Below are 27,797 nucleotides of genomic sequence, written 5' to 3'. Positions count from 1 at the left end.
ACATAAGTGCGTTCAACCTGACGATCTCAACAAGTTAGCATTGGCTTGTAAAGCTTCGTTTGTTTTGAACCATCCAAGTGAGTGTTTCCACACAGTTGAGACAGATACCCTACAATCGCGTGAATTACATCAAGTAACAGTTATAAGTGAGCATACAAATGCACCCACTCCATGCAACCGTGATGGTTTCCCAGAAGAGTGAAATGCGTGTCGAAAGCAATCGTCCTGCAACCGCAACCCACGGTACCAATCCTACTGCAGCAATGGCTGCCACGGCGCTGTCAACCACGACTTCATCGTCTGGCTTCGGTTGCTGTCCGGCGAATGGTGAAAGCTCATCGATCGACGATTCGATCGAACTGAACGACAGCCAGGAAGGAGGCAATAACAACACCATGTACCACAACGGGCTGCTCGAGAAACAGGACTACCACTTCCCGAAACGTCCACCGGTGGATATCGTGTTCCGCGACATTCGCTACGATGTGAAGCGCTTCAACATCGCCAAGGCGAAGTTTGGTAAGTCTATATAATGGGCTAAATCGTCAGTGTATCCCAGCAGAGGCTTACGAACGGTTGTTCAACTCAGCACCAGCTAATGCTTTGTATATCTAATTTACGATCTCCTGAGCGGTCACCATTTTGGCAGCCGACAATTCGTGATCTTGACCACATTGACCGGCTGTGGCGAGTTCCGTAAAACTCGTATTTCGCCCATTTTCAAGTCTCTAGCCGTTCAGCCGGTGATCGGATATCGATTCGCCTTAAACCAGTTTGAGCGTTGTTGATCAATCGGATGCCGTCTTAATGTTCGTCCGGTTGAATATGGGGTCTTAATTCCCATAGAAAATCCCCTTCAATTTTCGGCAGCTGTTGGAGGGAATGGTGACCGTTTTTGGGCGGGATTTAAAATAAAAGCTAAACATTTCGACAGATATGTTTCTAGAGAAACTTTCAAACTCATGGACGGAAAATCATTGCCTAAGATAAACGACAAGCTGTAGGGGTTCAATTTGTGGTTTACAAATCAAGAATGCCATGAATTATTTATTTTACGAGTAGTTGGGCTGTAAAAACCACCGAACTGATTCAGTTAGTGATTGTGTAGTGGAGCATATCCTGCCATTACGATTATCATTCGGCCAATATTTGCAGTCGCTATTGCAAACAAACAGGGCTTCGAATGATAAATGCTTTTCTCGACAGTCGGCGGCGCGAGATTTGATCGAAGGGGAATAAAATAAATACTAATTGTGCCTTTAGAATCGCCATTATGCCTATTGCACAAGTCATTATCACAGTAAGTTTCGTACTTCCCCTCCGCAGCATCATCATAACCGGTCACGAGCGGTGCTACCAGATCACGAGGGCCGCTTCAAATGCACGCCTTATTGCACTTCGCGCTGGCACAAGGAAAACGATCAATAAATTCTATAATGAATGGCATTACATTATCTTTCTACGCTTGCCGGAGAGCAGTTCGTTTACACCAGGTTCTTTGGAACTCGTGGCAGGGTTTTAGAACCGGGAATATTCAAATGTGCTCGCTTAAATAACATTACCTTCGCACGAATGTTTTACGGGGTTATTCGAGCTGTCAAGCGTGGATTGACAGAGCCTGTGGTGTTGATGGGATGACTATGATCATTAACATGTTAGATGTGGCACATTTATCCCGTGCCATTGTGGCTATCTCATGTGTCGCTTGTTGGGTAAAAACCGCTGCACACGTGCTTGTTTATATCTCTCGTGATGTTCATTCTATTCAAACTGTTTTGTTTTGCCCTTGTATAGAAAAGCGTATATTATAAATGATTTAAGCTTCAAGATCAGGAGATACCATCAATCTCTCGGAGAACAGAGACGTGTTTGTTATGGATACCCGAGTAACTTGCCACTCAAGGGCGACTTATTTCAGATGAGCCAGCTTTGCTGATTAATTAGTTCTTAGGTCTCAAAGTGGTTATCCCTTCCAGTGTCGCTTGGGGCAGAATTCGATTTTAATAAGATCAACTTCTACTGGCGCCTACATTGCATTGAGGGAAGGAAGGTGCTAGGCAGAATTTGATCTAAGGCTCGCCTACTAGCTGTATGCCGAAAGCAACAAACCGCCCGCATAGAAAAGTGGCCTCGTCTCGGTCGTTTCTCATTCTCACTAGATCCAAGGTGGTCCAGTGTAGCAATCAGAACGGATATGAACACATAGTGTGTTGCTGGCAGGAGCTGCAGGCGCATTCAAGCACACATTTCGAGGTGAATTGCTTTCCCGATGCACGATCATTAGAGCCTAGTCGCTGTGGTGGTTGGAACGCCAAAGCTTCTATATGTATGTGTATTTGATGTTTCGCTCTCTCCTCTCACTATGCTGGGGGCTCGTGATCGGCGAAGGGTGGTTATGATTGCGTGGACGGCAGGTTAAAGCTCCAATGTTGCAGTGCGCATAACGATCGATAATTACAGATGGTGTGCTCGTGACTTCTGACGCATAGGAGGCAATGTTCCGTGAAAATTATGGTACTGACTACGAGCATGATGCTAAGCTGATATAACTGCAACATAACTATAGTTTGTTAGAAACTGGCATTGAAACTAGTTAGAGCGATCGAGAATAAAGAAATGTTTGTTTCTCAACGAACAGAGATTTCGATTGGATGTTAAAGCCATCGAATTGTTTAACTCTTGCGACCTTTAACTTTTCACAAAATATCTGAAAATGTTGCACAATATGATGCATGTTGCTGTTTTCGATCTGAAAACCAGAATGCTTGGACTCGTTCGTATGCGATGACTTTTAAATCCAATTTTTCGTTAAAGCCAATCCCAATAAAACTCAGCATTTGGAAAACCGGTTCTTTTAGATACTAAAAAACTCTCAAATGTAGTGTTTTTTTTCAGTTAAAGTCTGTCACAGATTGTAAAAACTGCAATATGCAAATTCTTGTTTGAGTTCACGATACACATGCAGTTGGTCAAGATAATCAAACTCACGAATCTATGTTTTTTGTCGTTTTACAATCGATTCATCGTTGGATACCCCTTGCGTTTCCGTTCCGAAGCCACATCGTCCATAAATTATGATGACTTATGAAATGAAGGTGCGTTTGGTAACAATTTGCGAATGAACGTGCCATACCAGCCTTCACTTACAGAGCACATCGAGCCGGTGGTAGTGGCTGAGCCGGTGGTTGTGGGCTCTTGACCTAAAAACAGTGAATTTCCTCCGATTTTCAATTGGCCACTGCACGCACGAGCACGCGGCGAATCATTACCAGTACGGCTTCTTCGATTCCGACGCATTCCACCGATGGCGCTCGTTTTCGAACCACAGAACGGAGCTCGAACCTTCACATGCGGTCGGGCATATTTGCCAATAGTCAGCTTTTTACAAGGTTCATGGAATTCACGTTTTTCTCGTCAATCTGATAGATGAGGCAATAAAAGTGATTATTCACATATATCTACTACCTGATAGCCGGTGGAGTAAGCGTGAAATGTGAAGGAAGGAAGATGATACTTGGCGGCTGTAACTCGATGAAATGCAATAGTTGTCTCACGAACATCGCCAATGCATTGCTCGACGTGTCAATGATCTTGAAAAGGAATTCTCACGCCCCTTGCCATTCGCCTGGCGGGTAAAGAGATGATGCACATTCAGTGAACTTGAAATGCTGCACATTTTGCAAGCATTCCATTCCATTCAGCTTGCGTCCTGTTTGTTGTGTGTTTGGATATAATCTATGCCGAGTTGATTTTTTCCAGGAAATTACAATGTGCAAATATATGTCAAACGAGTGTATTACACGTTGTTTTTCAACCCGAACAGGGGTAGAGTAAATGTTTATGACGAGTAAATATTTTTACCACATTACTCATTTTTCAGCAATGTGTAGCAACGTCACCATTGTATGCTTTATAAAGCTTTTTTACGCTCAAACGAAAATGTTCTGGGTGTTCCGAAGCTCTCCTTTGAACGATGGTACTTTACTGTCTTGCTTAACCTTGGCATCATGTATTGAGAGAATCGCATTCCACACGTCCACTTACGATCAACAAACAATTGTAGACAAATCGAATCTATTCGGCACGTTTGATCATAATTAATGTATTTAAGAGTCCATATTGTCCCTCCTTTTCAGAAGTAAATTACCCTTTTGTCGACACCGTATCCAGGTGCTCTGTAGTGTGCAAATATTTAAGTTAGAAATAACCAAAGGGAGACAACGAAGAGCCATTCATGCCAAGATCGTCTTTCAATTGGCACATTGGGTTCAATTGGAGTTCAATTGATTAAAAAAACAACAAGTGAAATGATCTTCGTGGTTCAGGGACATGGGAAGACCTTGAGCATTCCTCGAGACGTCTGGGCAGGTCGGCAGAAAAATGAACTTGTTTCGGCTTATTTAGCCCCTTCGGAGAGTCAATGACCGGAAACAACGCACGACTCAAACCATAGATCCTTCGGAAAGGTGTTATATGCCGCTGTTCAGTGACATTTGTCACCTGTGGTGCGACTGAGTTCTCTTTTCATGCTAATGTTTGCTTCAGGCACGGTGAGAAACAAAGATGTAAACGCTAGTAAAATTATTTTACTTTCTAATACTAACGCCGATGGGGGCTGGTTTTTCTTTTCCTTGCAATGCTTGTGCTTCCGTCTATTCGATCGGGCCGGAAAACATATCAATAGCGAAGTGTGCGAAAAGGCCAACTACTTCATCGTAGGGTTTTTCTCATGTTGCTTGTAGCCCTGAGGAATATGCGTTGCGTAATCTGAGCGCTGGAAGTACTTCCTGCACTATCCAACTTGTGTGCAGTCAAGTAATGCAATACGACCCGCTCTAGGTTGGCCAAATTTGCAGCTGATCGTTGGTAACTTGAACTTGCAGTAGGTCGATGATTGCTTGCTTTTCAACACAATATGCAGCATAGAAAATGTGGTTGTGTTTTTTCGGTAGAAGTATTTGGTATAACGTATAAAACGTAAATGATTTTCGTTAACCTGTTCTTTCATGGCGAAAAAGGGACACCTGGCAATTAACACAAAACCTGTTTTTACCATTCACCGAAGGGATGTTTTGAATATATTATTGGCTCAGATACGGCATCCTCATATTCCCTTATACATCGGAGGAGGATTCGACTGTTGAAGTGAAAGCTATTTATAGCACCAAGCTTATTCGTTTTCACGTTCGTTCGGCAAAAATATTTCCGGGATTCCATTTCTGAAAAAGGGTCAATTCAAAGAGGAAAGGATCTGAGAAGCGCCCAACGTTGTATCTCCCCAAAACGGGTTTCTCGGGCGATTTCAACAGCAACTGACTAACCTTTAAGGGAAGGCGATCGCATAATGATCAATGATTATTCGTTTCGGCTTGTGGCAGTGAGTGGCTGTATTTTTGGTTGTTGCTCCGAAACGATGCGTTGCGAGCTTTGGAATCTGTACTGATCGATCGACCTTCAATGATGGTGAAGCGATATGATGCCTGGTTGCTGGTTGGGTGACGTAAATTGGGCTCTAGGGTGAGCTCACTGACCGGTGGAATGTGAATTATGAGCGTAGTTTAACCGTGGAATGTTTTCTGCTTTAATCCACTGCTAATCCGATTGTATTTCACTCTTCTATTTTTCTCTTCTTTCAGAATCGAAAGAAATTCTTCACGGATTGAACGGATCTTTCAAGTCCGGCGAGTTGACGGCAATCATGGGTCCATCGGGAGCCGGCAAAAGCACACTGCTCAACATTATGGCCGGCTATGTGTAAGTACCACCGGTTCGACTTCAGGCACGTGAAGCTGGCATGTTTTTAACATGTTGATTTTCTTACCTTTGCTTCTTTTCAGATCGTCAGGCGTGAGTGGAATGGTGCAAGTGAACGGTAAGAGCCGGTCACACAACTCGGAAAGTTTCCGCAAGCTCTCCTGCTACATTCAGCAGCACGACGCCCTTCGACCCTGGCTGACGGTAAATGAGGCCATGACCTGCGCGACCCATCTGAAGCTTGGCTTCGGGATCGCATTAAGCGAGAAACGCAAACTGATCGAGAAGATTCTCTTCATGCTCGGGCTGGAGCAAAAGGGCAACACACCGACGATGGGACTTTCCGGAGGACAGAAGAAGCGTCTGGCGATCGCATTGGAGATGATCAGCAATCCGCCGATCCTGTTCCTGGACGAGCCGACGACCGGACTCGACAGTTCGTCCTGTGCCCAGTGCATTTCTTTACTTAAGAGGTTGGCCCAAGACGGACGAACGATCGTCTGCACCATCCACACGCCCAGCGCTCTGCTGTTTGAGATGTTCGATCAGCTCTACACGGTGGTGCAAGGACACTGCTTTTATCAAGGTCCCACCAAGGAGATGCTACCGTTTCTGGGTGATCTTGGCTACCACTGTCCTAGCTACCACAACCCGGCCGATTTCAGTAAGTCCAATCGATGTAACTTACTAAGAAAGCTGCCTTTCTAATGTCGGTGTTTTTTTTCGCAGTGATGGAGATCGCCGTAGGAGAGTATGGAGCCGACGTGGGAAAGGTGATCAAGGCTGCGCTGAAGAAATATTACGAAATCAGTAGTCGCTGCATCGAGCTGGATTCGGCGTTTGATGATAACGGTGAGTAGGGCATCTTCACTGCTTGGGTGATCGGGATCGGGTCAGAAGAAATGTTTCGTCTACGCTGAATCCACCTAGCAAAGGTCAACTTCACCAGTTGTAGCCAGTTGTACCATGGGCGTGAGTTGTTTCGGGCTTGCCCTTCAGTTCAGTTGGCAGCTTCTTTGTTCGTCCATTTCTTCAGCTGCCATCTTTGGGTGATTCGACCTCTACGGGTTTGATCGGTTCTTGCACTCGAGCTCTATTAATTACATAGATCGCAAATAGCTGCATCCGTCGTCTCTGTGGCCATTGTGGAGCGCGAGGACAACCCAGAGTTGCGCCACTTCGCCCGGTCTCTGGTTCGACATAGGCCACTGTTCGTCCAAGCACTCGGTGTAAAGCCTTCAGATCAATCATTGAACTGAGTAGTCGATGAGTCGCCAGGCTCTTAGCCTACAGGCCAACCGAATCGCCACCGCCCGAGAGGTTGAACGCTTACTCTGGTTTGATCAGTGCAATGTAGGGTGGTGCAGACCATTCGCCGTATCGGTAAAAAGGCGTGCATTGCACATGCAGTACACGTGCAACTGGCTCCTTCCTTCGATCGACTGCAAAGAGCGATTGAAAACCCTCTCTTTCTCTCCTCTCAGCGCCATCGCTGGTGGCAAGCTGATGATTGCTTGACGATGTGATAGGAACTCTGCGTACCGATTCCGGCAGTTTGCTGTGAGACTGCTTGTTTAAATTTCGCAATCATTAGCGCTTAATTGACGGTCGCCAGTGGACACCAACAAGTCCATAAAAAATGGTGGCTGGGGTTTCAACATCCGCTTAGGCTAGGCGGATGTGCTGTGATCAGTTTTCGGTGCATTGTTAATGATTTCTTGGTGCGACATTTCACACAAAAGATTTTCCAATTCCTTGACGTGATCTTCTAATATTAGTTCTCTTGTACACATTGTCCCAGGAAATTTGCATTCCGAACATGGTAGGATATGTTTATTTTGATTCTTCAAGTTGGCAAATTTGCCGTGATATATTGTTTGTGATGCCTCAATACGGGAGGGTTTTTGTAGCAGCAATTGTGAGAAATTTGACACAACTTGTTTGCCATCATGAGGCCAGTGTTTTCAATGAATAAACTCACCACAGCGTAAAAATTGAGATCTTTTGTTCTTAGAGAATAGTGGTAAAGTTGATTCTGTAAGAAGTTTATGGTATTTTGTGAGCAATCCGTCTACAAAGCGTTACGAATCAACAAAGTGGACATATGAGCAATTCCTTTCCAGAATGGCTCGATCTCAGCTGGCACCTTGGTCGATTCTAGGACTGCTGATGAGACATTAAGTCGCAAAAGAAGGTGTTAATGTAGTTAAGGTATTGCTACTCTTTGGTCAAATACCGCCGTGCTTATAACTGGTTATGAGCAGATAAAGCAGCAGATGCTGGTTCGTCGTGTGGGGTTAATTATTTTTAAACAAAAATAGAAGGCGCTGCCGCTCGCCATACAAACAAGTGCACAAGCTTTTGAGGTGTATCAACATCACCTTCGAGCATTAGCAAGCAAGCTACTTTTTTGTTAACGACGAAGAAGAGAATTGGGGAGTGAGAATGACGAGAGGTTAAAGAATGTGTTAATCTCGTTTGGGGGCAGGCATGGTTGACCATTCAACCGGCGTTCTAATGGCGCATGGTTTGATGAGTACGGAAACGTGTTTCACTTCCGTATAAAAACGTAAAGGTTACGTTAAGGTTTGCCTAAACCAAGAGTTTAGATATATACCAAACGTAGAAGGACTCATAACAGATGTGCAAGATTATTATGAGCTAATTCGGACTGACTCATTTTTATTGCAGATATATATGCAATTTCGGATAACGGATGCGGATATCCTTATTTATCTTATTTACTTTTGCTTATCTTTCAGACAAAATTATGGAAAGTTACTCAATCGGGGGTAAAACAGAGGAAATGTGCAAGCTTCGAAAAGACAACGAAGTAACGGACAATTCATCGTACGAGGAAGCAGACATATTTTCAAAATCGAAACCAGCGTCCCTAATGATGCAGTTTTTACTGCTTTTTTATCGAAATTTATTAATGACGCGACGAAACTATGTGAGTATTTCTTCTATTAAGGGGTTTTGTTTCGAAAGCGTCAAACTAATACTGACGCTGATGTAAAACTGAAATAATTTAGTTTATGTTAAAGGGGGTCCCATGCATGCAGTTAACACCTCCTTGCACTTGAAGCTTTTGTTTAAATTTTCCCAAGCCTTCGATTCTCAACGATTTCATCGCATTTATCTATGATAACATGTAATTAAATTTTCAACATTTATCTCAAGCTAGAGCCTCCAGTATTCATCGGAAATTTTACCTAGTGCGTGTTATTTGTTCATAATCCTAAGCATCGATTGCTTACAATGCACGTTATATAACTTTCTGATTAAATAACTGATATCGCGTGCAGATAATTGATTTCGATTGGTTAGCTCCTTGTTAGCAAACACTAAACAAAAGAAAATAAATAGAAGCGTCAGATATGTTTGAAGTTTGCATTGATTTGAATTAGTAATCGTCTCGTGTTTCGCGAACGAAACAATCGATTTCCTTTCCCCTTTGGGAAAGGGAATGGACAACTGTAGACAAAAGTAAACCAGATCATGGCGATGCGGTTAGCTGAATCCAGCTCAAGATCAACCGTCCTTGAGAGGGCTTTTCATAGGAATTAGCTTCCTTTCGTATTGGAATTAAATAACAGAAAGAAAATTAGTGCAGTTGAGAAGCTGTTTACTAATGCCAGCTGTCGCTTGAAGGTCATTGTCATTAGCGGCGTCAACCTTATTTCACGTTAACACTCAGTTCTCTTCGTAGCTGCGAATGCATTTTAGCAGACAGTCTAATATCAGGCGGTTTTGTAGTTCTTACTGTTTTGTAGAATTTTTGCACATGCAACGGTCGCTACCCTATTTGGCTATCTCTACAGTGGCGTAGGTCCAAATGCCAATCAAGTTTTGGCAAACTACGTATATCTCTACGGCTCAATGCTGATGATGGTGTACACCGGAAAAATGGCAGTCGTGTTATCCTGTAAGTATTAATGCATGAATGGTACTAAGAGATTCATATCAATTTAAAAACTATTCATGTTTCATTTGTTCGTACAAACAGTCCAAATCGAAATGGAATCGTTGACGAGGGAACATTTCAACCGTTGGTACAAGCTGGGCCCTTATTTTCTATCCGTGCTGGTCCTTGAGGTTCCAGTGCAGGTAAGCTAACTGACCGTAGTGAAAGTGATATGAAGGGTTCCGTTATGGCTCGCAAGCATCAGCTCTTGAGGGCATTGAGTTGTAGTCAATTGAGGCGTAAGCAGTGAGCTTATATGAATCACTTTGCGATCACGTAGCATGACGGAGCAGTTTTTCATGTGTGGATTTGCTTTTTTTATTGTTTTGAACAGATTTTTTGCTCTCTAATATACGTCGTGATCAGCTATCACCTGACTGGAAACTATGTAAACCTCGAGCGTTTCTTTGTGTTCGCGTTATTCTGCGTGGCTGGCTCGATTTGTGCACAGTCGTGGGGTTTCTTCGTTGGAGCAACACTCTCTGTAAAGGTAAACATTACGTGGTGGGAGAGAACGCGGTTCGATATTCAAGGAAAATATAAATTTTATTCGAATTACAAAACGATTGACTAATTGCCAATAGTTAACAACCATCAACAAAATTTAAATGCTACCATCTCTTCGTATTATAGCAAAGCGTCCTATAACACAATAAAGCGCCATCTGATGGGTTTTATGGAACTGTCAAGATTGAGGCAGAGAGGATTATGAGTGAGAGACATACATTTATGTAGGGTCAGAGAGAAGAAACAAGAGAGTTTTACTTTGATGATTTGCACAATGGCTTATAGCAATGGTCAAATGAATTTATATTCCATCGGATATCTATAATATTTAATCAAACACAGTAGCTTTAATCCAAATACCCCGCTCTTATTACGTTTTTAGCTTGCTGTTTTCATTGGACCGATTTTAGCAGTGCTCTTCTCTGTGTTTGGATTCTGCACCCGTTATGTGGACATAACACCGCTCTTCAAGTGGATGTGGCATATAAGTTACTATCGAGCGAGTTTCCACGGCATTCTCAACTCGGTTTATGGAATGAATCGTGAGGATCTGCATTGTCCGGAGACGCAGATCTATTGCCACTTCAAAAACCCAGTGCTGTTCCAAAAGGACATGGACATCGAGCATGTGGATATGCAATCGAACTTCGTGCTCATAGTCCTGATCATCATCACGATGTACATAGGCACGGTGTTTGTGCTGTGGTATAAGCTCAATAAGCGGTAGACACCGCGAAACAATAATTATGTTTATCTCCGCTTTGCCGTCTCTTAGCCAATAACAGTATGTTAAGCACAGGTTTCGGTACTGTAGTATGTTAAAGTATGTCTTTCTTCGCGTAAGATCAATCAAAAATACAGGAAAATTGATTAATACTTAGCCACGATATATGTATCAGAAAAAAAATACGTATAGATAAGAAACAAAACTTAATGCAGGAATCTTTTAATCTGAACTGTGAGCTGAAAGGAAGCGTGTGAATTTTGTAATTAGCTATCGATATCTGTGATCAAATGCACTAGCAACGGTTTTCATGTTAAACAAAACTATTTCCAGAGAACTTGGTGGGAAGTAGTCTTCTCACACACGCACTCTCAACCACAGTTTCGTATTCCATTTAGAAAAAGAATTCCATAGGAAGAATTCTGAATGTATACATGTAGCGAATATAAGAGCACGTATTGGCCAAGAATCTGTAAAGATAGGGATTAAGACGATAGCGTCAGGGCAGACGAAAAACGAAGTTGCAATGTATTAGGTTTCGAATGTGCTCTGGCACAAGATAATTACATTTCATATTGTTCTGCATGTACATATAGTACATAGTTAAAGTGTAAGATTAATGATCTAGGTTAATCGAAATAAAATGAAGCAGAATGTCGCACAAAGAACCACTCCGGCACCTCCCGTATTCATCAAGTTGGGAACTGAATGTAAAGCCTACTAAAGTACATGATTGTTTTGCACCCAACAAAGGTTTGCGGACATGATCCCACGGACATCCGATTGGCTATCGGTCGCGGTTCTAGTGTGGGATTTGCAATACCCTAACAACGAAACGGTCGTGACGCAGATAAGCTCTACCTAATCGCCTGCTGACCCATGGTAAAATGGCATTTTTGTTCAGCTATTGTTCATTAACTATCGTGCTGGAGGTGGCCAAGAAGAGCAAGTGCATTGCTTAGAAGACTCACCGAATCGCGCAAGTACAATGGCGATAAGTCGACTACGAGCGCACTTGCTTTGGGACGCCAAAGAAAGAAACGTTTCCATGTCATAGTCAAGTGATTGACCATAATCAGTGGGCTTATCTCGCAGCAAGCAAGCGAGCTTAAATTTCGAGGACTCTCTCAACTCAAACAGCTGTTGTACCGGTAAAGCCTCACCACGTGCTGTTTGTGGCGTATCTACATTATGCGGAAATTCGTTCACCCCATCGGAATAGTGCACCCGGAGTCAGATTACCCGCTGCATCGAGAATAACTGTCACATGTATCATCACAGAGTGGGCATAATGTTGATAGATGTAGAACGATGGATTTGATGAGTTAGATTTGATTTGATGCACAAGCAAGGCACACTACTATGGTTAATGTTTTATTCAAAAACTTATAAATTATCCTCGGAATTGATTGTTATCAAATAACAAAAAAAATCATCAACTTCTTCCACATTGTAACGCTATTTCGGTTGCCGCTAGGGAGCACTGCAAGCTTTCGAGGTGTTGGACGATTGGTTAATGAATTTGCGCGGGCTGATGCCGATAACCTTGGTTGAATGTTCGAGGTCTGAAAGGCCACCTGGCTGTATTTAAATGGGAGGGCAACATCAGTGGCACATGACCTCCGATCGGATTCACGACGACTGCCCTTTCGTAGCCTAATGTGATTAGTTATTTGCTTCCCTATTGTACACCACCAAAGAGAAGTTTTTTAAGTAATTGATACCTTCTCGATTGCAAGAAAGTCCCATCGGTTTTTGCAGCACAAACCTCGCACAGCTGATTTGTCGATTTGTCAGCCTCATAGCAAAGCCAGGCAGCAGCCACTCTTGCGGATCTGGAGCACTCAGTGTCGTGAAGGGTCGTCCAAGATAACGGCCGACGCCACGCAATTGAATGCCCTCGATGGCCCCGCGAGTCTCGCCTAGACGCGATAATTACATTGTGGTGCATGTGTACTTGCCGTAATAAAATGGACCTTGTCTCTTTGAGCCCAATGTTTGCTAAAACGACCCTGTTATCAGCATTATGCTGCCGATTGGGGGTCAGCATAACTCGTCGCTGCTCGTTTGTGGGTTTGAGGATGCGAGTTAGTCCACGGCTGCTGGGAATCTTTTCGGAGACGAATCACAAAGAACCGCCTATGAGAAGTACCAGTGCATCTGCATCAAACTGTTCCTTGCTCGCAATGCAATATTTTTGCATAGCATGAGTGTGAGAGAGTTTGCTGATTGGCAAACAAACCTCTCCGCACACGATCTGTACTACGCTCGCGCAAAAATCCGCGATTGTTGGCTAGCAACACACTGGGTATGGCATGAAATTGTTGATCGAACACGATTAGCATCAAAATTAGAAACGTTTGTATATCAGCGTGGAAAAAAAAAACAATGAAATGAATAGATCAATAAAAGATAATTATACTTTGAAAAGGAGTGAATCCCGGGCGACTAGTTCAAGATACTCGGATAATCGGAGCAAGATTAAGATAGCCGGAAAATATTCTACAATTTGATCAACTTGTACATTCCCGAGCACCACGCAACATGAAGCTTAAACATACTATTTTATGTTGCTCTCATTTTGGCCATTTGCAGTGAGACAGTCCCACATTGCCACGAGGTGTTATACGCCTGGGGCATCAACAGCTGAGACCAGCTTCGAAGCGCTCCTCATAGAGACTGGCTAGTATTTACCGAGAGTCGAGCGAACGCGGATGCGTGTGGCCTGCCTTCTGATCGCGTTGGTTCCGCGGCCTATCTCGACTTAAGCCCGGTCGTTGTTCCGTGCCCAGCTCGGTGCGGGTGTACCCACCATCCGGCGCCCAGTGTAAGAGTGAACGAAAAGGGGTGTTGTGATTCCGTTCGTTGTTTGATTTTCGGTAACCCTTTTTCCTAGCCAGCAGTGGAGGGAAACGTCGTTATCGTGACGTCTCGTCTGCGCCACATTCATCCGTGCGCAAGCCAGCCAGACCGGAGCTGGCTTTTCTTTGTGCGTTCGTGGGTTCCGTTGGCGTGTGTGGTAGCAAACGAAACCAATGGTACCACCACAAACAGCACCGTTGTGGGGCCCTTGGGACGTGATCTGATGATTTTCCCGCTGAGCTGACAGATTCGCGCGGTTGTTGCAGGCCACTTTGTGTTCGCCTGCAAAGTCCGTACTGAGGCAGGTCTTCGAGAGCGCTTCCTTGACGAGTGAAGGAGTTTGGCCCTTCAGTCGATAGAGCTGCTGTGCGTGTTCTGGCGGTGGCGTGTTGGGCTGCTAGGGCACCGGAAAAGCGCAAGTTCGTTGGGTGAGCGGCACGCGAAAGAGTCATGTGTATCGAATGTGTCTTCTGTTGCTAGACCTAGTCGCTAGTCGAACGTATTTTTAGCGAGCAATCGTTGCGAACAGCAGTTAGTGAGTTGCGGATTGGCACCATGTGCTAGTCTTTGCGGGGTCAGTAAGGAGAAATCGCAAAACCACACGAAGCAAACGGCGTGCGCGTGTGATCCCATTTTTTGTCTTGAGTTGCAGCGTGTTGCTAGTGCTAACAAAGCCATCTGCATAGTGTAAGGCCTGCAAGTGATTCATTGGGCCCTAAGGGACTGCTGCTTCAAGGCCGGTGAAAATGGCCGATGAGTCTTTTGAAATGAACAGCACGGCTGAGACGGATCCAGACACCGAGGCCGGTGTTGTGGCTGGAGTAGGCAGTCGACGTGCAGGTGCTGCCAATCTGGAACCGTTGCGAATCCCGCAGGTACCGTGCGTCGACCAGGAGGTCGCAGCACCATCGTTGGTTGCGGCTCGACTCTTCAAACCGGTCACGGTAGGCTTCAAAAACCTGTCGTACTCGGTACGCAATGGAATATTTCGAAAAGGTAAGAGAACGTTAGGGCTTATCGTCGCAGGGAATGCCCATCCCTACCCGTTCAATCAAGGGCAAAGGGTGTTGTTGATAGCGAACGAACGTTGTCGTATGGTCACGGAAAGCTGTATCACTGAATTAGGCCGTGGATTCCGCACACTTATCGGGAGGCTTCTTTTTTGGGGTGAGAAATGGACACTCGATAGTAACAAAACAGCGCGCTGACTGCTTATCGCAACATAAACCTGTGCCTCAAAAATAATAAATTCAATCCATATGATTTTACCTTCATGGCCTTCAAGGCTCATTAACACACCGATCTGATGGTTCATCTATGATATTTGTATCAATAAGCGGGCCAAATTTAGTGCCATATCTACAAAATGAATCCTATTCATTCCACAAAGTCATTTTTCTTAATGCTAAACGTGAAACACCTAACAAAATTCTTGGAAAAATTATAATTTAATGTGTCCAATACCGCAGCTAATATGCTCGACGTTAAACAGGTACTGCCCTGCCAGAAATTGGTATTAAAACATTAATTCTATACGGATATGTGGCCAAATGGGTGAAAGGCAAATTATCCTCAGTAAGTGGCCGTTCCGCGTCGATGAGAATTATTTTTAACTACATCCGTAGTAATTTTTCCCAAACACCGTATCCAAGAAGGCCGTTTTAGCGACACGTTGGGGAAGCGTGACTCGAACGTGGTGTTGTGAAAAATGGATATCGATTTGCGAATTGTATGGTGTAGCAAAAACATTTGAGTACACATGCACTCGTCACGAACGCAAGTGTTTTTGCTAAATAAAATCTGTGCAACTACCGATCAATGCAAACACCAGATCGAAGACGGCGAAGGTGAGACAGAGGACTTAGCACACCCATAGCAGGAGGTTGCCATATTGATGAATGCAAAATATCTTTGGATAGAATTTTGATTCATCTGCAATCACTGGTAGTGTTCAAAACTGCCAACTCTCCATCATCACTGCGAGTATGCTGACTGTAAGTCTAACCATTTCATCGTCTCGGATGCTAACAGAACAGAAAAAAGCCTCGTATCATCCGTCAGCAGTCGCCGATTATAAAGCGTATCTTTGTCGCGATTTTCCGGTCTGTTTTTTTTTCAAAACTTTTGCTCTTCTTCGAGCATCATCATCGTTCGCAGTTCGTCTTAGTTATTTACCGTGAAAGCACTCGTGTTTCGTCGGAAAATGATCTTCCACCTTTCGTCTCTATACACACGTAAGGTTAAGCTATGTTTTTGGCGATCGTTTCATATTCTCCCTGCGTTCTTGCTTGAAATTTGTCTTTGGCACGTCTTCCAGAGGATGAAGCGTCTCTGCGGCCGTGCGATCGCGAGTTCTGTTGTAGTTTTTTTGAGCGTTTTAAAAATTCATGAGACACGAACACCGTCGTGTGCTGGCCAATTTGCTTCTTCGTTATGGCTTTCGTTGCGTGAAACTCAGGCCCACTTGTTGCGATGGCCAGGCGAAGTGTAGATCACGCATACGAGCCGTTCGAACGCAACGTCGGTTTCAAGATCGGTTGAAAATGAGCGTTTGAATTCAAAAAATCCTCACTTTCAGCATGGTTGAGCTACTCACTGTGTCTGTGTGTGGTTGAGCGCGTAGGCTTGCCGAATGGCGCGGAGGCTTCTTAATTATTATGTCATCCAATCGAACCGGCGTTGGACGCGTGTCTCGCTCCGATCCTCATATGCTCGCGCTCTTTTTTGCTTTTGGGCGTATTTCAAATTCGCTCTTGACAACAGGAAAGATACGCTCGGTGCCGTTGGCGCCGAACGATCGTCGTCGATCGTTTCCATTTCGACAAAGCTAACCCATATCGCACACATGGTGCTGCGACCGCGTGGTTGCTCGCGAGTTTCGACGGATCGCGACGGCCGGAACGGCTGCTCACATTTGCAAGAGTTGAACGAACTTCAGATAACCTTCAGTGAGATTATTTTCAACTGGTGCCGTGCTGTCACGCCGCGTGCCGGAGTAGCAAACCTTTCGTGTCTGTTGGCCGCGCAGACGGTGCTAGGCGTGGTGTGCGTGAAACCGGCACGCGCTGCGTTCGCGGTCGCGGTTTCGTTCGCATCGCGCCTGCGGCATCAGATATATACCATCTCTGTTTACATGTTTTCGCCGCTCTGCTGTCAACCCTCTTGGTGGCCTCAAATCGTCCGAGCGTTAATCGCGGCATGGCCTTGCGAGAGGTGCATTTCAATGCAATGCTACAAACGCGCATTCCCGAGGCCAAAATGGCGAACCGGTTCTTACCGGTTCCAGCACGAAAGTGCACCAGAGATTGACAGCACCGTCTAGAACTGGAGCGCGCCGTCTGACAGAGTGCAAAACAAAGCGTGGTACTGTCCACGAACAGGGTGCGGCCACACCATTTGAATGCTGTCTGATCGATGTAGTGGGGTCGTTTGACTGGACGCCCGCGAGTTGCACAATCGTCTCAAGTACCCCTTCGGGCGGTAAATGCAAATATCCCAAACCGGCCGTACGAGAATTGTTGCCCAGCAACGTCGCATCAGGCGCTTGTTACCGAGAAAGGCATCGAGACGCACGTCGTCTATGGAATGATCGCACATCATCAAACAGCTTTTGTTTGAGAGCGTTTTCCCTTCCCATTCCACGTTTCGCGATGGAATCCAGAAGATTCGCGCCACGCGTAATCGTTCTCCCTTGTCGGAGTTGACCCCGTTTCTGGTCCCGGTGTTTCCTTCGCCGACCCCGCAAAGCGCTCCTGGCGAATAAACACTTGACTCGCGAATCTCGTTCGCTGTAAGACAAAGGCGTTTGCATTACCACCACAACGGTAGGGGCACTAGCGTGTGCGTAATCTTTCGATGTCCCAACATCTCGTGGCATGATAGCGCTTATTGAGTGATTGCAGGTCCTACCGTTTCGAATCCCTCTAGGTCCTACCTCATTCGCAAATACCACCCGTTTTGTGATGGGAAATTGATATGACAGTTCCAACGATGCACGTTGTTCCGGTCAGTGGTGACAGGTATGGAGAGTTCGGTTGATTTTCCACTCAAAAGTCCTCTTAGCTAAGGGTTGAAAATTTGTCACGCTTCATTTTCGTGGTCATATTGTTTTGTTCGATGTATTTGCGGGCAGTTCAATGTTTGCCACCGAGCGATATATCACGATTGTTTGATTTGAGTATTTGAGCATCGGATTACGCTCGCAAGCGTGGTGTCGCGCTCTTTTCTTTTCGCGTCCTCCCGTCTAGAAAATGAAACCGAATTCCCTCGAGCGACTGCGCAATGGCGCACGAGCTGGGAATTATTGTGCACATCTAGTGGTGCTGATGGGACCGCCTCATGAAGTGCATCGCTCGAAGGCAAAGCCAGTATCGCCTGCTGCGCAATCAAGCGCGTTGAAGCTTGCCGTTGCATTTTAATAAAAATATTTTGCATTTCGCTACGAGAACCAGCACGCGCCCGAGTGCACGCTCGGTCGATACGCTCCGTCGACGTGTTTACACACCCGGGTTGGGTAATTGTATTTCAATCCGTGCGATACTGACTCGCTGATCCTGGGAGCATGGTAGCACGAGATGACACTGGGTCAAGCCTAGAGGACGCATTTCTTGTGTCATTTTACACATCCGCACCAAGAAGAGTGGCTACGACTACCCCCCAAATCGTACCTGCGTTCACAACATTTAGCACATTGCGTTAGGTTAGTAATGTGCTGCATTTCACCAAGGCACCGTGACGCACAACAGGCGATTGGGAACACGCTCACAAAAAATGTAAACATGTTAATTGATGTGCCGTCTATTTTGATGGCCGTTTCCCAGTGTTTTTCTGCGAGGAACCAGGTTACGGGCATGTTTCGGAGCGGTTGTACGTTAGGATGATCTTGCGCAAAGTGGCGCAGCGTGCTTACGAAAGGGTGACCGATAGCCATAAATAATATATAAAAAAATGCACATCAACGATGAGCTTATGAGCGCGAAAAAATTCTCTTCGGAACGATCCGTTCGTTTCGTAGCGATTCGGTAGAAGGGTACTTGCATATGCAACACGTTCCCAGGCTCGATTTATGTTAATCTTCGCTGAATCAACATTGACCTCTGGGCAAGGACACCGGGCGTTTGTTCGGCATGTTACCGACCACAGGGGTGGGTGGGCTTCGACACGGAAGAAAACTTCTCATTGCAGGTGGTCACGCCTTCTCACGCTATGCAGTAGTTGGTTCGATTGTTTTAATTGAGCTCAATTGGAGGATCACGAGGTTGGAGGTGATCTGATTCCCGACAAATCATTACTCATTCGACGGTTCAAACGTTTTGGAAGATCCAGAATTAACGCTCCATTCGTTTCCTGCCGTCCTGAGCTAGAGGCCGAGAAAGACGTTTGCAGCGTGAGATGCACTCGAATCATCTTTCTCCAACACCACGACAATGTTGGTCTGTGTTCTGGATCAAAACCGGTTTTCGCACTCACTGGCCAAGCCATCGAACGGAAACGGGTTTGTAGAAGTCCATCCGAGCACGGGTTCAGGAGGAAAAATATAACTTAAAACTTCCTCACCTCAGCGCGTTCGAAGTGAAGCTATCTGCCAGCCTGCGCACGCAAAGCAGCTGATTCGTTCAAGGAGTGTAGCTGCTCTAGCGATCGGACCGTGCTGGCCTAGTTATTGAACCGACAACGCTTCCCTCTTTTCACCGCCTCAGCGAACCGGTTACTCTCATAGTGCGTAGCAGCTCTGCGAACCATGAACTATGGGGCATCCTTTGCGTAGGAGATACGACCGTTTTAATTGAGGTCTAGTCTTGGCCTAGTAAAATGTCTTTCGTGCAAGGTCAAGGAGGACGGAAATCCAACGAAACGCAACTCTGTATTGGAGAAGAAATGAACTTTTCTTTATTGCATGAGCGAGAATATGATTTGTTTCTTCACGAGAAATTAATCCATAATAATTGGATATCGTTTCAAACAAAAAGGTTTAAAGTGATTTATCAAGCGAGACTTTTGCCGCATTTTAATTATTGAAGACGATCGATACTGATACACAAACATATATAATGTGCTGCGCTCAACTCATTTCTGGCCTTGCGCATTGCGAAAGATGTTGGGTCTGCTAGGTTTGTTCGCGGAAACGATGAACCTAACTGCTTACGCGTTTCCGAACTGCTGGCGCATTTCGATTCCTATTCTTATCGTAGAAGGGGTTTCAATGACTTCCTCAACATGGTGATCGTTTCATTTCCTGTTTTTGTACGTTTCAACAGCACAGAGCTGCACTAATCGGGAAGCCGGGAGGGCGACTCCGATAATGAAGGCTGTTACATTATGTCTTATCTCTCGTATCTATCTTCCAGGTCGGGACATACTGAAAGATATCAGCGGAGAGTTCCGAGCCGGAGAGCTGACTGCCATCATGGGCCCTTCTGGAGCGGGCAAGAGCACACTTCTGGACATTTTGGCGGGCTTCACGTAAGTGTTTGCAACTTACTTTCATCAATAGAGTGCTTTCCGAGTGCATCTGATGCATCTCCCTTTTAAGCGTGAGCACTGGCCAGTGCAAGCGGAACCTTAACTTGGGGAATTACGAAGAGTGCATTCTTTTACTGATAACCATAATCTTAAGAACGCCGCAGAATCAGCTAATATTGCCTGGCAATTTTATGTCGGCAGAAGATGCTAGGTTTTAAAGGAAGTAGCTTTTCGCTACCCACGTCACGATATGAACCGCAACGATTGTAAATTAATCCATGGATCACGCGCCGCCAGCTCAAGGTGATTTGTTTTTATAACACAAAGAGGCGTGAAACGGTGTACTTCAAAATCGCATTGTTCAATAGCTCGTCAGCGGGTGTTCGAGCCACCGTCGGTACGCTTAATCTGTGGTCAGCAGAAACTGTTACCCAGTAAATGGTCATTAGCAATGATCGATGAACCGGAGTTGATTGACATTTGAGCGGTGGCTAATCGGTAATGCAGGAGCAATGCGTGTCTTGGAAGCCGTTGCCGTGTCGTTAAAGTCTTACAGCACTCTTGTTGAGCGCTGGGAAGCAACAAACGTCTAGCGTTCACTTTTCCTGGAATTTTGAAGTGAACCCATGTTTCCTTGGCAACACAATTCTTTGGGCTGCGCGCGGTAAATAAAGAGCCTAGCAATCGTTGCTGGTTTCATTGTCTATGACTCATCAGGCGTGATCGTTAGGACAACGTCCGATAGTTGCTATGTTGACGACCGCTCGTGCAAGGCATAGTGCAGCTCAGCTTTGTTGTGTACTCTGTGGTGCCATAACTGAGGCTAGCATTTGACTTTACTTTCTAACGTAGCGCTTGGGTTTACATTGCGATGTCTGTAATTATAGTACATACGTTTGTTTACCGACTTATGCTTATCATTCGACCTTAGGTTCCCGCTAGAAATTCCGACACCGACCATAAGATACCGATGCTTTCAACATACGAGCACAGTGTTGTGACATATTCAGAATGCCATGTGTTTTGTTGTTTCTTTCATCATGATAGGGAGGGTGGTTTCACGGGAGAGATTCTCGTCAACAAGCAGCCAAGAGATTTAAAACGCTTTCGGCGTATGTCCGCCTATATTATGCAGGATCATGATCTACAACCACACCTGACCGTGCTGGAAGCGATGCATTTTTCTGCTAATCTCAAAATCGGAACGGAGCTGAGTCCGGCGAGCAAAAAAATTCGTGTAAGTTCGCTAATATTATTAAAAACGTTTACGTTTTTCTACTAAATAATTCGGACATCATTCAACACACATTTTATTCCAAACAGATGAACGAAATTCTCCGTGCCATCGGTTTGTATGAGGCGAAGAAAACCCGTACTGGTAGGCTCTCAGGAGGGCAAAAGAAACGGCTAGCAATTGCATTGGAAATCGTTAACAACCCACCGGTGATGTTCTTTGATGAGCCCACGAGTGGACTAGATAGCTCCACCTCGACGCAGTGCGTAGCACTGCTGAAACAGTTAGCTCGCGAGGGTCGAACGATCATTTGCACCATCCATCAACCGTCGGCGCTGCTGTTCAACATGTTTGACCATCTGTATGCAGTTGCCGAGGGCGAGTGTATCTATACTGGTGGTACCGGGAACATCGTCTCGTTTCTGAAAGAGCTTGACATCGTTTGCCCAGAGCATTACAATCCTTCGGATTACCGTAAGTTGTTCATTCAATTCAGATCAAAATATAAAACGCTTAAGAGCAGCAGTCATGCATTCTACACCAAAATAATAAACTTGCTTTGGCAGGTGATATGTGATAGATCAACTCTTTGAAAGTTAGGTAGGAATCATTTTGAGTTATAAAAGCTTATATATTTTCTCACGATGATATTACAGAAAACCATGATGATCAATGTTTACTCATTGAAGGTGGACCTATGTACTGTAAATGACAATAGATTTACGTTGTAGTTCGAATTCACGAGCGATGACCGTAAAATGAGAAGATAAGTGATAAGCGATTTATTGCAGAGCAAACATTACTAGCGAAAATGTGACACTTTCAACCAGTCATGCTATTTGGTATAATACAAAAAGCTCGTTGTTGAAATTCTTCTTATCTAATTTCAAACGACTTATGAAAAAATAAAAAAAAACCTCCATATATAAGCATTTGAATTCGTTTCATACCGACGCCTGAATGCATGCAATTAGCAAGACAAAAGTTATTGCAGCATAAGCTTTTAATTGCATCACTTGCCCTTTTGTCGTGGACGCAACTGCGAAAAACTGTACACGTAAATTGCTTTTATCTTTTAATTATCCTGTGCTTTTCTTCATTATTTCTTTAGTACTGGAAATTGCAACGCATGACTACGGTAGGCTGAACGATAATCTAGTCGAAAAAATGATGAACGGTCAGAGCAACTTCTATCGCAACCCAGAATCGTTCTCTCCCTCTTTCGAGAGCAAGCTGATGCCGATTAACGAAGCTTCACCTGGGGGACCAGAAGGACCAATGGTGCTACTGGAGATGCCACTTTTCCCCGAGAACGACACTAACCAACGGCCTGTGTCTCCCGTACTTGCAAAACCAAAGAAGCTCGCCAAGAAGTTATCGTTTAATCCGGAAAAGTGGTGTGGCCGTGATGAAGTTTACACGACAAGCTTTTGCCGGCAGTTTTCGTTGTTATTGCTGCGCACGTTTCTGATACTCAGTCGAGACCGATCGCTGATGACCATGCGCTTTGCAATTCACTGTTTCATCGCACCACTTATCGGCATGCTGTATTTCGGTATTGGCAACCAAGCGGCGCAGATCTTCAACAACTTCAACTATATCTTCTTCTCCATCATGTTTCTGATGTTCACAGCATTCAGCTCGATGACTATGGCTTGTAGGTTGACTTTGATACCTGACAATAATGATATCTGATATTATAAGGAGTATTTGATCACTTGAATTGATTTTCTTCTCATTTACAGTTCCACTTGAGCTGCCGATCATCACACGAGAACATTTTAATCGCTGGTACTCTTTACGGGCGTACTACATCGCCATGACGGTAGCGGACATACCTATTCAGCTGCTTTGTACCGTCACCTACATAGTCATAACGTACTACATGACCGGCCAGCCTCCGGAAGCTTTCCGTATTGGTCTGTTTACGTTGATCTGTCTCATGGTGGCTTGGGTGGCACAAGGATTAGGCCTGCTGGTGGCATCGCTGTTTGATGTGAAGGTACGAAAAACATCTCTAGTCAACAACACTGATCTAATCTAATATCTCAAAAACATCTTTCGTTTTTATTTTTTATGATCCCTTTTGAAGAATGGAGCCATCTTTGGGCCTTTTTTCATCTGCCCGTTTTTGGTATTCTCCGGGTTCTTCATTCATCTGACCGATGCCCACCCGGTGATGCATTGGCTGTTTCACATCTCATTTCTCAAGTACGCCCTAGAGGGTGCGTCAATAGCAATCTTCGGGTACGATCGGCCTCGCATGGACTGCGAGGAAACGTACTGTCATTTCGTGTTGCCAAAGAAGTTCCTGAAGGAGGTCGATATGCTACAGGCAGACTTTGTTGAGGCTGTGATAGCGCTAAGTGTGATATTCTTCGTCTTTAGAGTAACGGCTTTTTACGTGATGCAATATCGGATGAAGAACAAAATTTGAAACTCCGAGCCAGTGAAGCGAGTCTCAGCTGGAACGCAAATTCACACATTTGGTGCTGCTTCGTGAGCCAAACACATTCCACTGCGTATAATCGCATAAGGCGCTCAATAGTTGGAATAGCACTGGGTGGAGAGCATCAACCATTTTGTTGTAGGTGATAGCATTAACGAATGTGCGGTGCAATAGCCGCTTGTACTGGGCCAGCTAGCATTTAAAAGTCTAAATCCTTGTCCTAGCCCAAGATTGATGGTATAACTCAACGTTTTACAGCGCAATTGCCGCGATAGCAAAACAATCCAAATAAGAAACAAGTACCGTTCTCGGGCTCATAGGGCGTAAATTTCATGAATATTATTACTACCATGTGATATGCGTGTATATATGGTTTTAAGGTTTGTAAATAAATCAGTAACTGTAAGCTCGTTTGAAATATTAATAAATAAATGCAGAAAATCAATGGAACATGTTTATGATTGTAATGGTGTATGGTTCACTAAAATACACGAAAATGTACGTTTTTTTGATAAAATATAACCAGTGGATATGATCAACCGTTCATCGAAACTAACACAAAACTCCTCTAAACCATAACACTATTTTTTCTCATAGACTTCCGAACCCTTTGTACCTTTGGCGATTCGCATATAAGAGCAAAATCTGCTGAATGACTGAGTTCTCACAATTGTTTGAGTTTCTCTATCTTCTCGGTGATAATATCTAGGCTAAGATGAGAGTGATAAGGGTTGCTCATGAGGTATCGTAACTCATTCAGCCGACTTCATTATGCTGAACAACAGGTTCTAGCATTGACACGATATTGATTAGATTAATATGCGCTCCACACACGAAACTCGCGCAAAAGGAAAACAAGTTTTCTTAACGTTGAGTCAGTCTGCTGTGAGCTAATGTGGCGTACAGTTCGTCCGAACTCGGTTTGTTGTGAGGCGCGTTCCATAATGTGAAACCATCCACTACTTTGGTAAGGGTGTGAATGCTCCTACTCACTAGTGTGGAGAGCAGTGTTTCTTCCAGTTGCACTAGTGACTCGTGCGCGAGAGGAGGTTGTACAAGCGATCGTGAATAACTCCTAACCATAAGCTTTGCGTTTTCAACGTTTTCTTATGGGAAAAGAGCCCTAGTTTAATGGAGCGTTCTTGGTGAAAAGTACGTTCACTAGTATCTTACGGGAGGAAAAAAAAACTCCCCGGTATATACTATTCATGGCAGAAACGGGTTTCTCGTGGTCGGCAGCGTAACGGCCGGCAATGCAAGTGGGCAAGAGGTAATCACAAATGCAACAGTGGAGGTGGTAAACAGTGCGCTTCGAACGCTTGCATCTCGCTGCATAGTGCGTGACGAGCCATGGCCGAGGAGAGCGTCGATGCAGTCGCGCTCAATATAGACGATGCCATTCAGGGCCAAAGGTTGACGTTGACCTTTCGCAACATCTGTTATCGCCGCAAGGATCAAAATGGCAAGCGACCCAAGGACATCATCAAGAACGTGTCGGGAAGATTTCAACCGGGACGTCTGGTGGCCATTTTGGGACCATCCGGTGCTGGAAAGTCCTCATTACTGGGGATCCTCTCGGGGTTGAAGTGAGTAGACAGTGTCTGAGCACGCTCGAAAGATGCCGTAATAGTAAACGCGATCGTATTTGATAGGCAAACGGGATTCATCGGAACGATCGAGATCAATGGGGTCATACTGGATGGAGATAAATATCGCAGGCAGTGTGTCTACATCCAGCAGGATTTTAACTTGATCGAGCACCTGACTGTGCTAGAAACAATGCATTATGCGGCAGAGCTTAAGATGCCCAGACAGTCACGTTCGGAGATGGTACGTAAGAAAAAGGTGAACGATATTCTACGGATTCTTGGTCTGGCGGCTAACATGCAGACGCTAGTGAAAAAGCTTTCGGGTGGTGAAAAGAAACGTCTTTCAATCGGAATTGAAATGGTGAGTAATCCACCGATCATACTGCTCGATGAGCCGACGAGTGGACTCGACACCGTTTCCGCGATGGAGTTGATGAGCTACGTCAAAACAGTGGCAAACGACGGACGCACCATCGCCTGTGTTATCCACCAGCCGTCGTCGAGTTTGTTCCAGTTGTTCGATGATCTGTACCTCCTTTCGGCTGGAGCATGCATCTTCAGCGGTCCGCTGAACGAGATGGTGACCACATTTGCCGAAACTGGTTTCCACTGCCCGAAGTTTTACAACCGTGCCGATTTCGGTAAAATATCCTCGAATGGGACATCGGTTCAATCTTGTTTTCTTATGATCTGAACTATTACAGCTTTAGAGGTTGCATCTAAGCCCCTCCGAGACGTCGAACATCTAGTACATCGCTTTAGTAGACTATCGATTGATCAGAAGCAATCAGGCCAAGAAAACAGCATAAACGTCAAAGATGATTATCCAAATTCTACGGCTATCGAAGAAGAGATGGCCATAGAACCAACCAAGCCTTCAACTCATCGACGCAACCAATCTTCCCAATGGAAACAATTCTATGTTCTGTTACGAAGGTCGTTACGCGTTACGTCTAGAGATTTTGTAAGTTCCATAAACTGATTTTCGAGGAGCTTTTAATGAACAAGATTGTTTTCTACTATTTGTAGTTCTTTGCGCAGCTTAGAGTGATTGCCCATATTTTAGTAGGGTTATTGCTGGGAGCAGTGTTCTATCAATCCGGCCAAGACGGCGCGCTAGTGATGGTGAATGGAGCTTGTCTATTTTTCTTCCAGCTGTTCATTTTCTTCGGCAACTCGATGCCATGCGTAATAACTTGTGAGTGTGTTACAATGCATTTGCTATTTACATGCATTGCATTTCTGACTTGTTGTTTGCAGTTCCCATGGAGACCAAAGTATTCATCCGAGAGCGACTCAATAACTGGTACTCACTTGAGGCATACTATTTGTCGAAAATCGTTGCCGATCTGCCGCTACAGATTCTTTGTCCTTCGTTGTTTCTCACAATCGCTTACTATCTGACGGATCAACCTCTGGAATTGGAGCGTTTCGGGAAGATCTATTTGGTGATGCTGCTGCTCGGTATATTCGCCCAAACCGTGGGTCTTCTCTCAGGGGCTGCATTCAACATTCAGATGGCTACCTTCTTCGTACCGTGCTTCAGCATCCCTTCGCTGCTGTTTTCCGGTTTCTTCGTGAAGACGTATGAAATGAACGACTACCTTAGCAAAATTTCGTACAGTTCCTTTTTCCGATACAGCTTGCAAGGCTCATTACAGGCAATCTACGGCGGAAACAGGACGGCTTTCCCTTGCTCGAAGATAGTTTGCTACTACAATAAACCGATCAAGTTCCTCAAGTTTATGGACACTTCGGAAGATGGATATTGGGAAAACGTATATGTACTGCTTGGGTTTATAATGGTATTTCAAATAATTTTGTATGTTGTGTTACGCTACCGATTAAAAGTATATCAATGAAGGGTGCCACGGGAATATACAGAATGTTCTTTGAATGATGATTACGATCCGAAACGTAACGGAAAACAATGTTGGTCCTGTTTCCATCGTTAATTGTGTATATTTTAACCTTGACCTCGTTTCAAAGAATGGAAGTAAGATTTGATTTGCTATGCGAATTGTATTGCTTTTTTTGCAAAAGCTTGGTAAAATATACGATTTATGTACAACGTGGCAAAAAAATCCCCGTCCAACTAGTATGCTCAATCGACATAGACGTGCCAATTTAATTGGCGACTACAGACATACCGCTTCATTAGTGTTCACCATGCCGATGATCAGTCTCCACACCGGTGACGTAACGATCGTGAAGGGTTTACCCCGTGCATTAGACGGACATACGGTTGA

At 44.7% G+C, this 27,797-nt stretch overlaps 1 protein-coding gene across 1 annotated transcript; it reads left to right on the top strand.

Moving 5' to 3' along the window:
- Positions 1-182: 182 nt before the first annotated feature.
- On the top strand, positions 183-27,417 carry LOC128727726 (ABC transporter G family member 2-like). Its single transcript, XM_053821664.1, has 21 exons — positions 183-519; positions 5,637-5,754; positions 5,838-6,418; positions 6,484-6,606; positions 8,517-8,707; positions 9,514-9,682; positions 9,764-9,864; positions 10,056-10,211; positions 10,611-10,951; positions 14,551-14,810; positions 20,162-20,276; positions 21,324-21,513; positions 21,600-21,984; positions 22,622-23,167; positions 23,256-23,512; positions 23,603-23,899; positions 25,412-25,545; positions 25,612-26,189; positions 26,253-26,512; positions 26,578-26,746; positions 26,809-27,417. The coding sequence occupies exons 1-21, from the start codon at positions 183-185 to the stop codon at positions 27,408-27,410; spliced, it is 5,910 nt and encodes a 1,969-aa protein (XP_053677639.1). The 3' UTR covers positions 27,411-27,417.
- The last annotated feature ends 380 nt before the right edge of the window (positions 27,418-27,797 follow it).

The sequence above is a fragment of the Anopheles nili genome, chromosome 3 (genome assembly GCF_943737925.1).
Source record: "Anopheles nili chromosome 3, idAnoNiliSN_F5_01, whole genome shotgun sequence".
NCBI lineage: Eukaryota > Metazoa > Arthropoda > Insecta > Diptera > Culicidae > Anopheles > Anopheles nili.
Note: the sequence above shows the minus strand (reverse complement) of the source record. Positions and strands in the feature narration are given on the sequence as shown.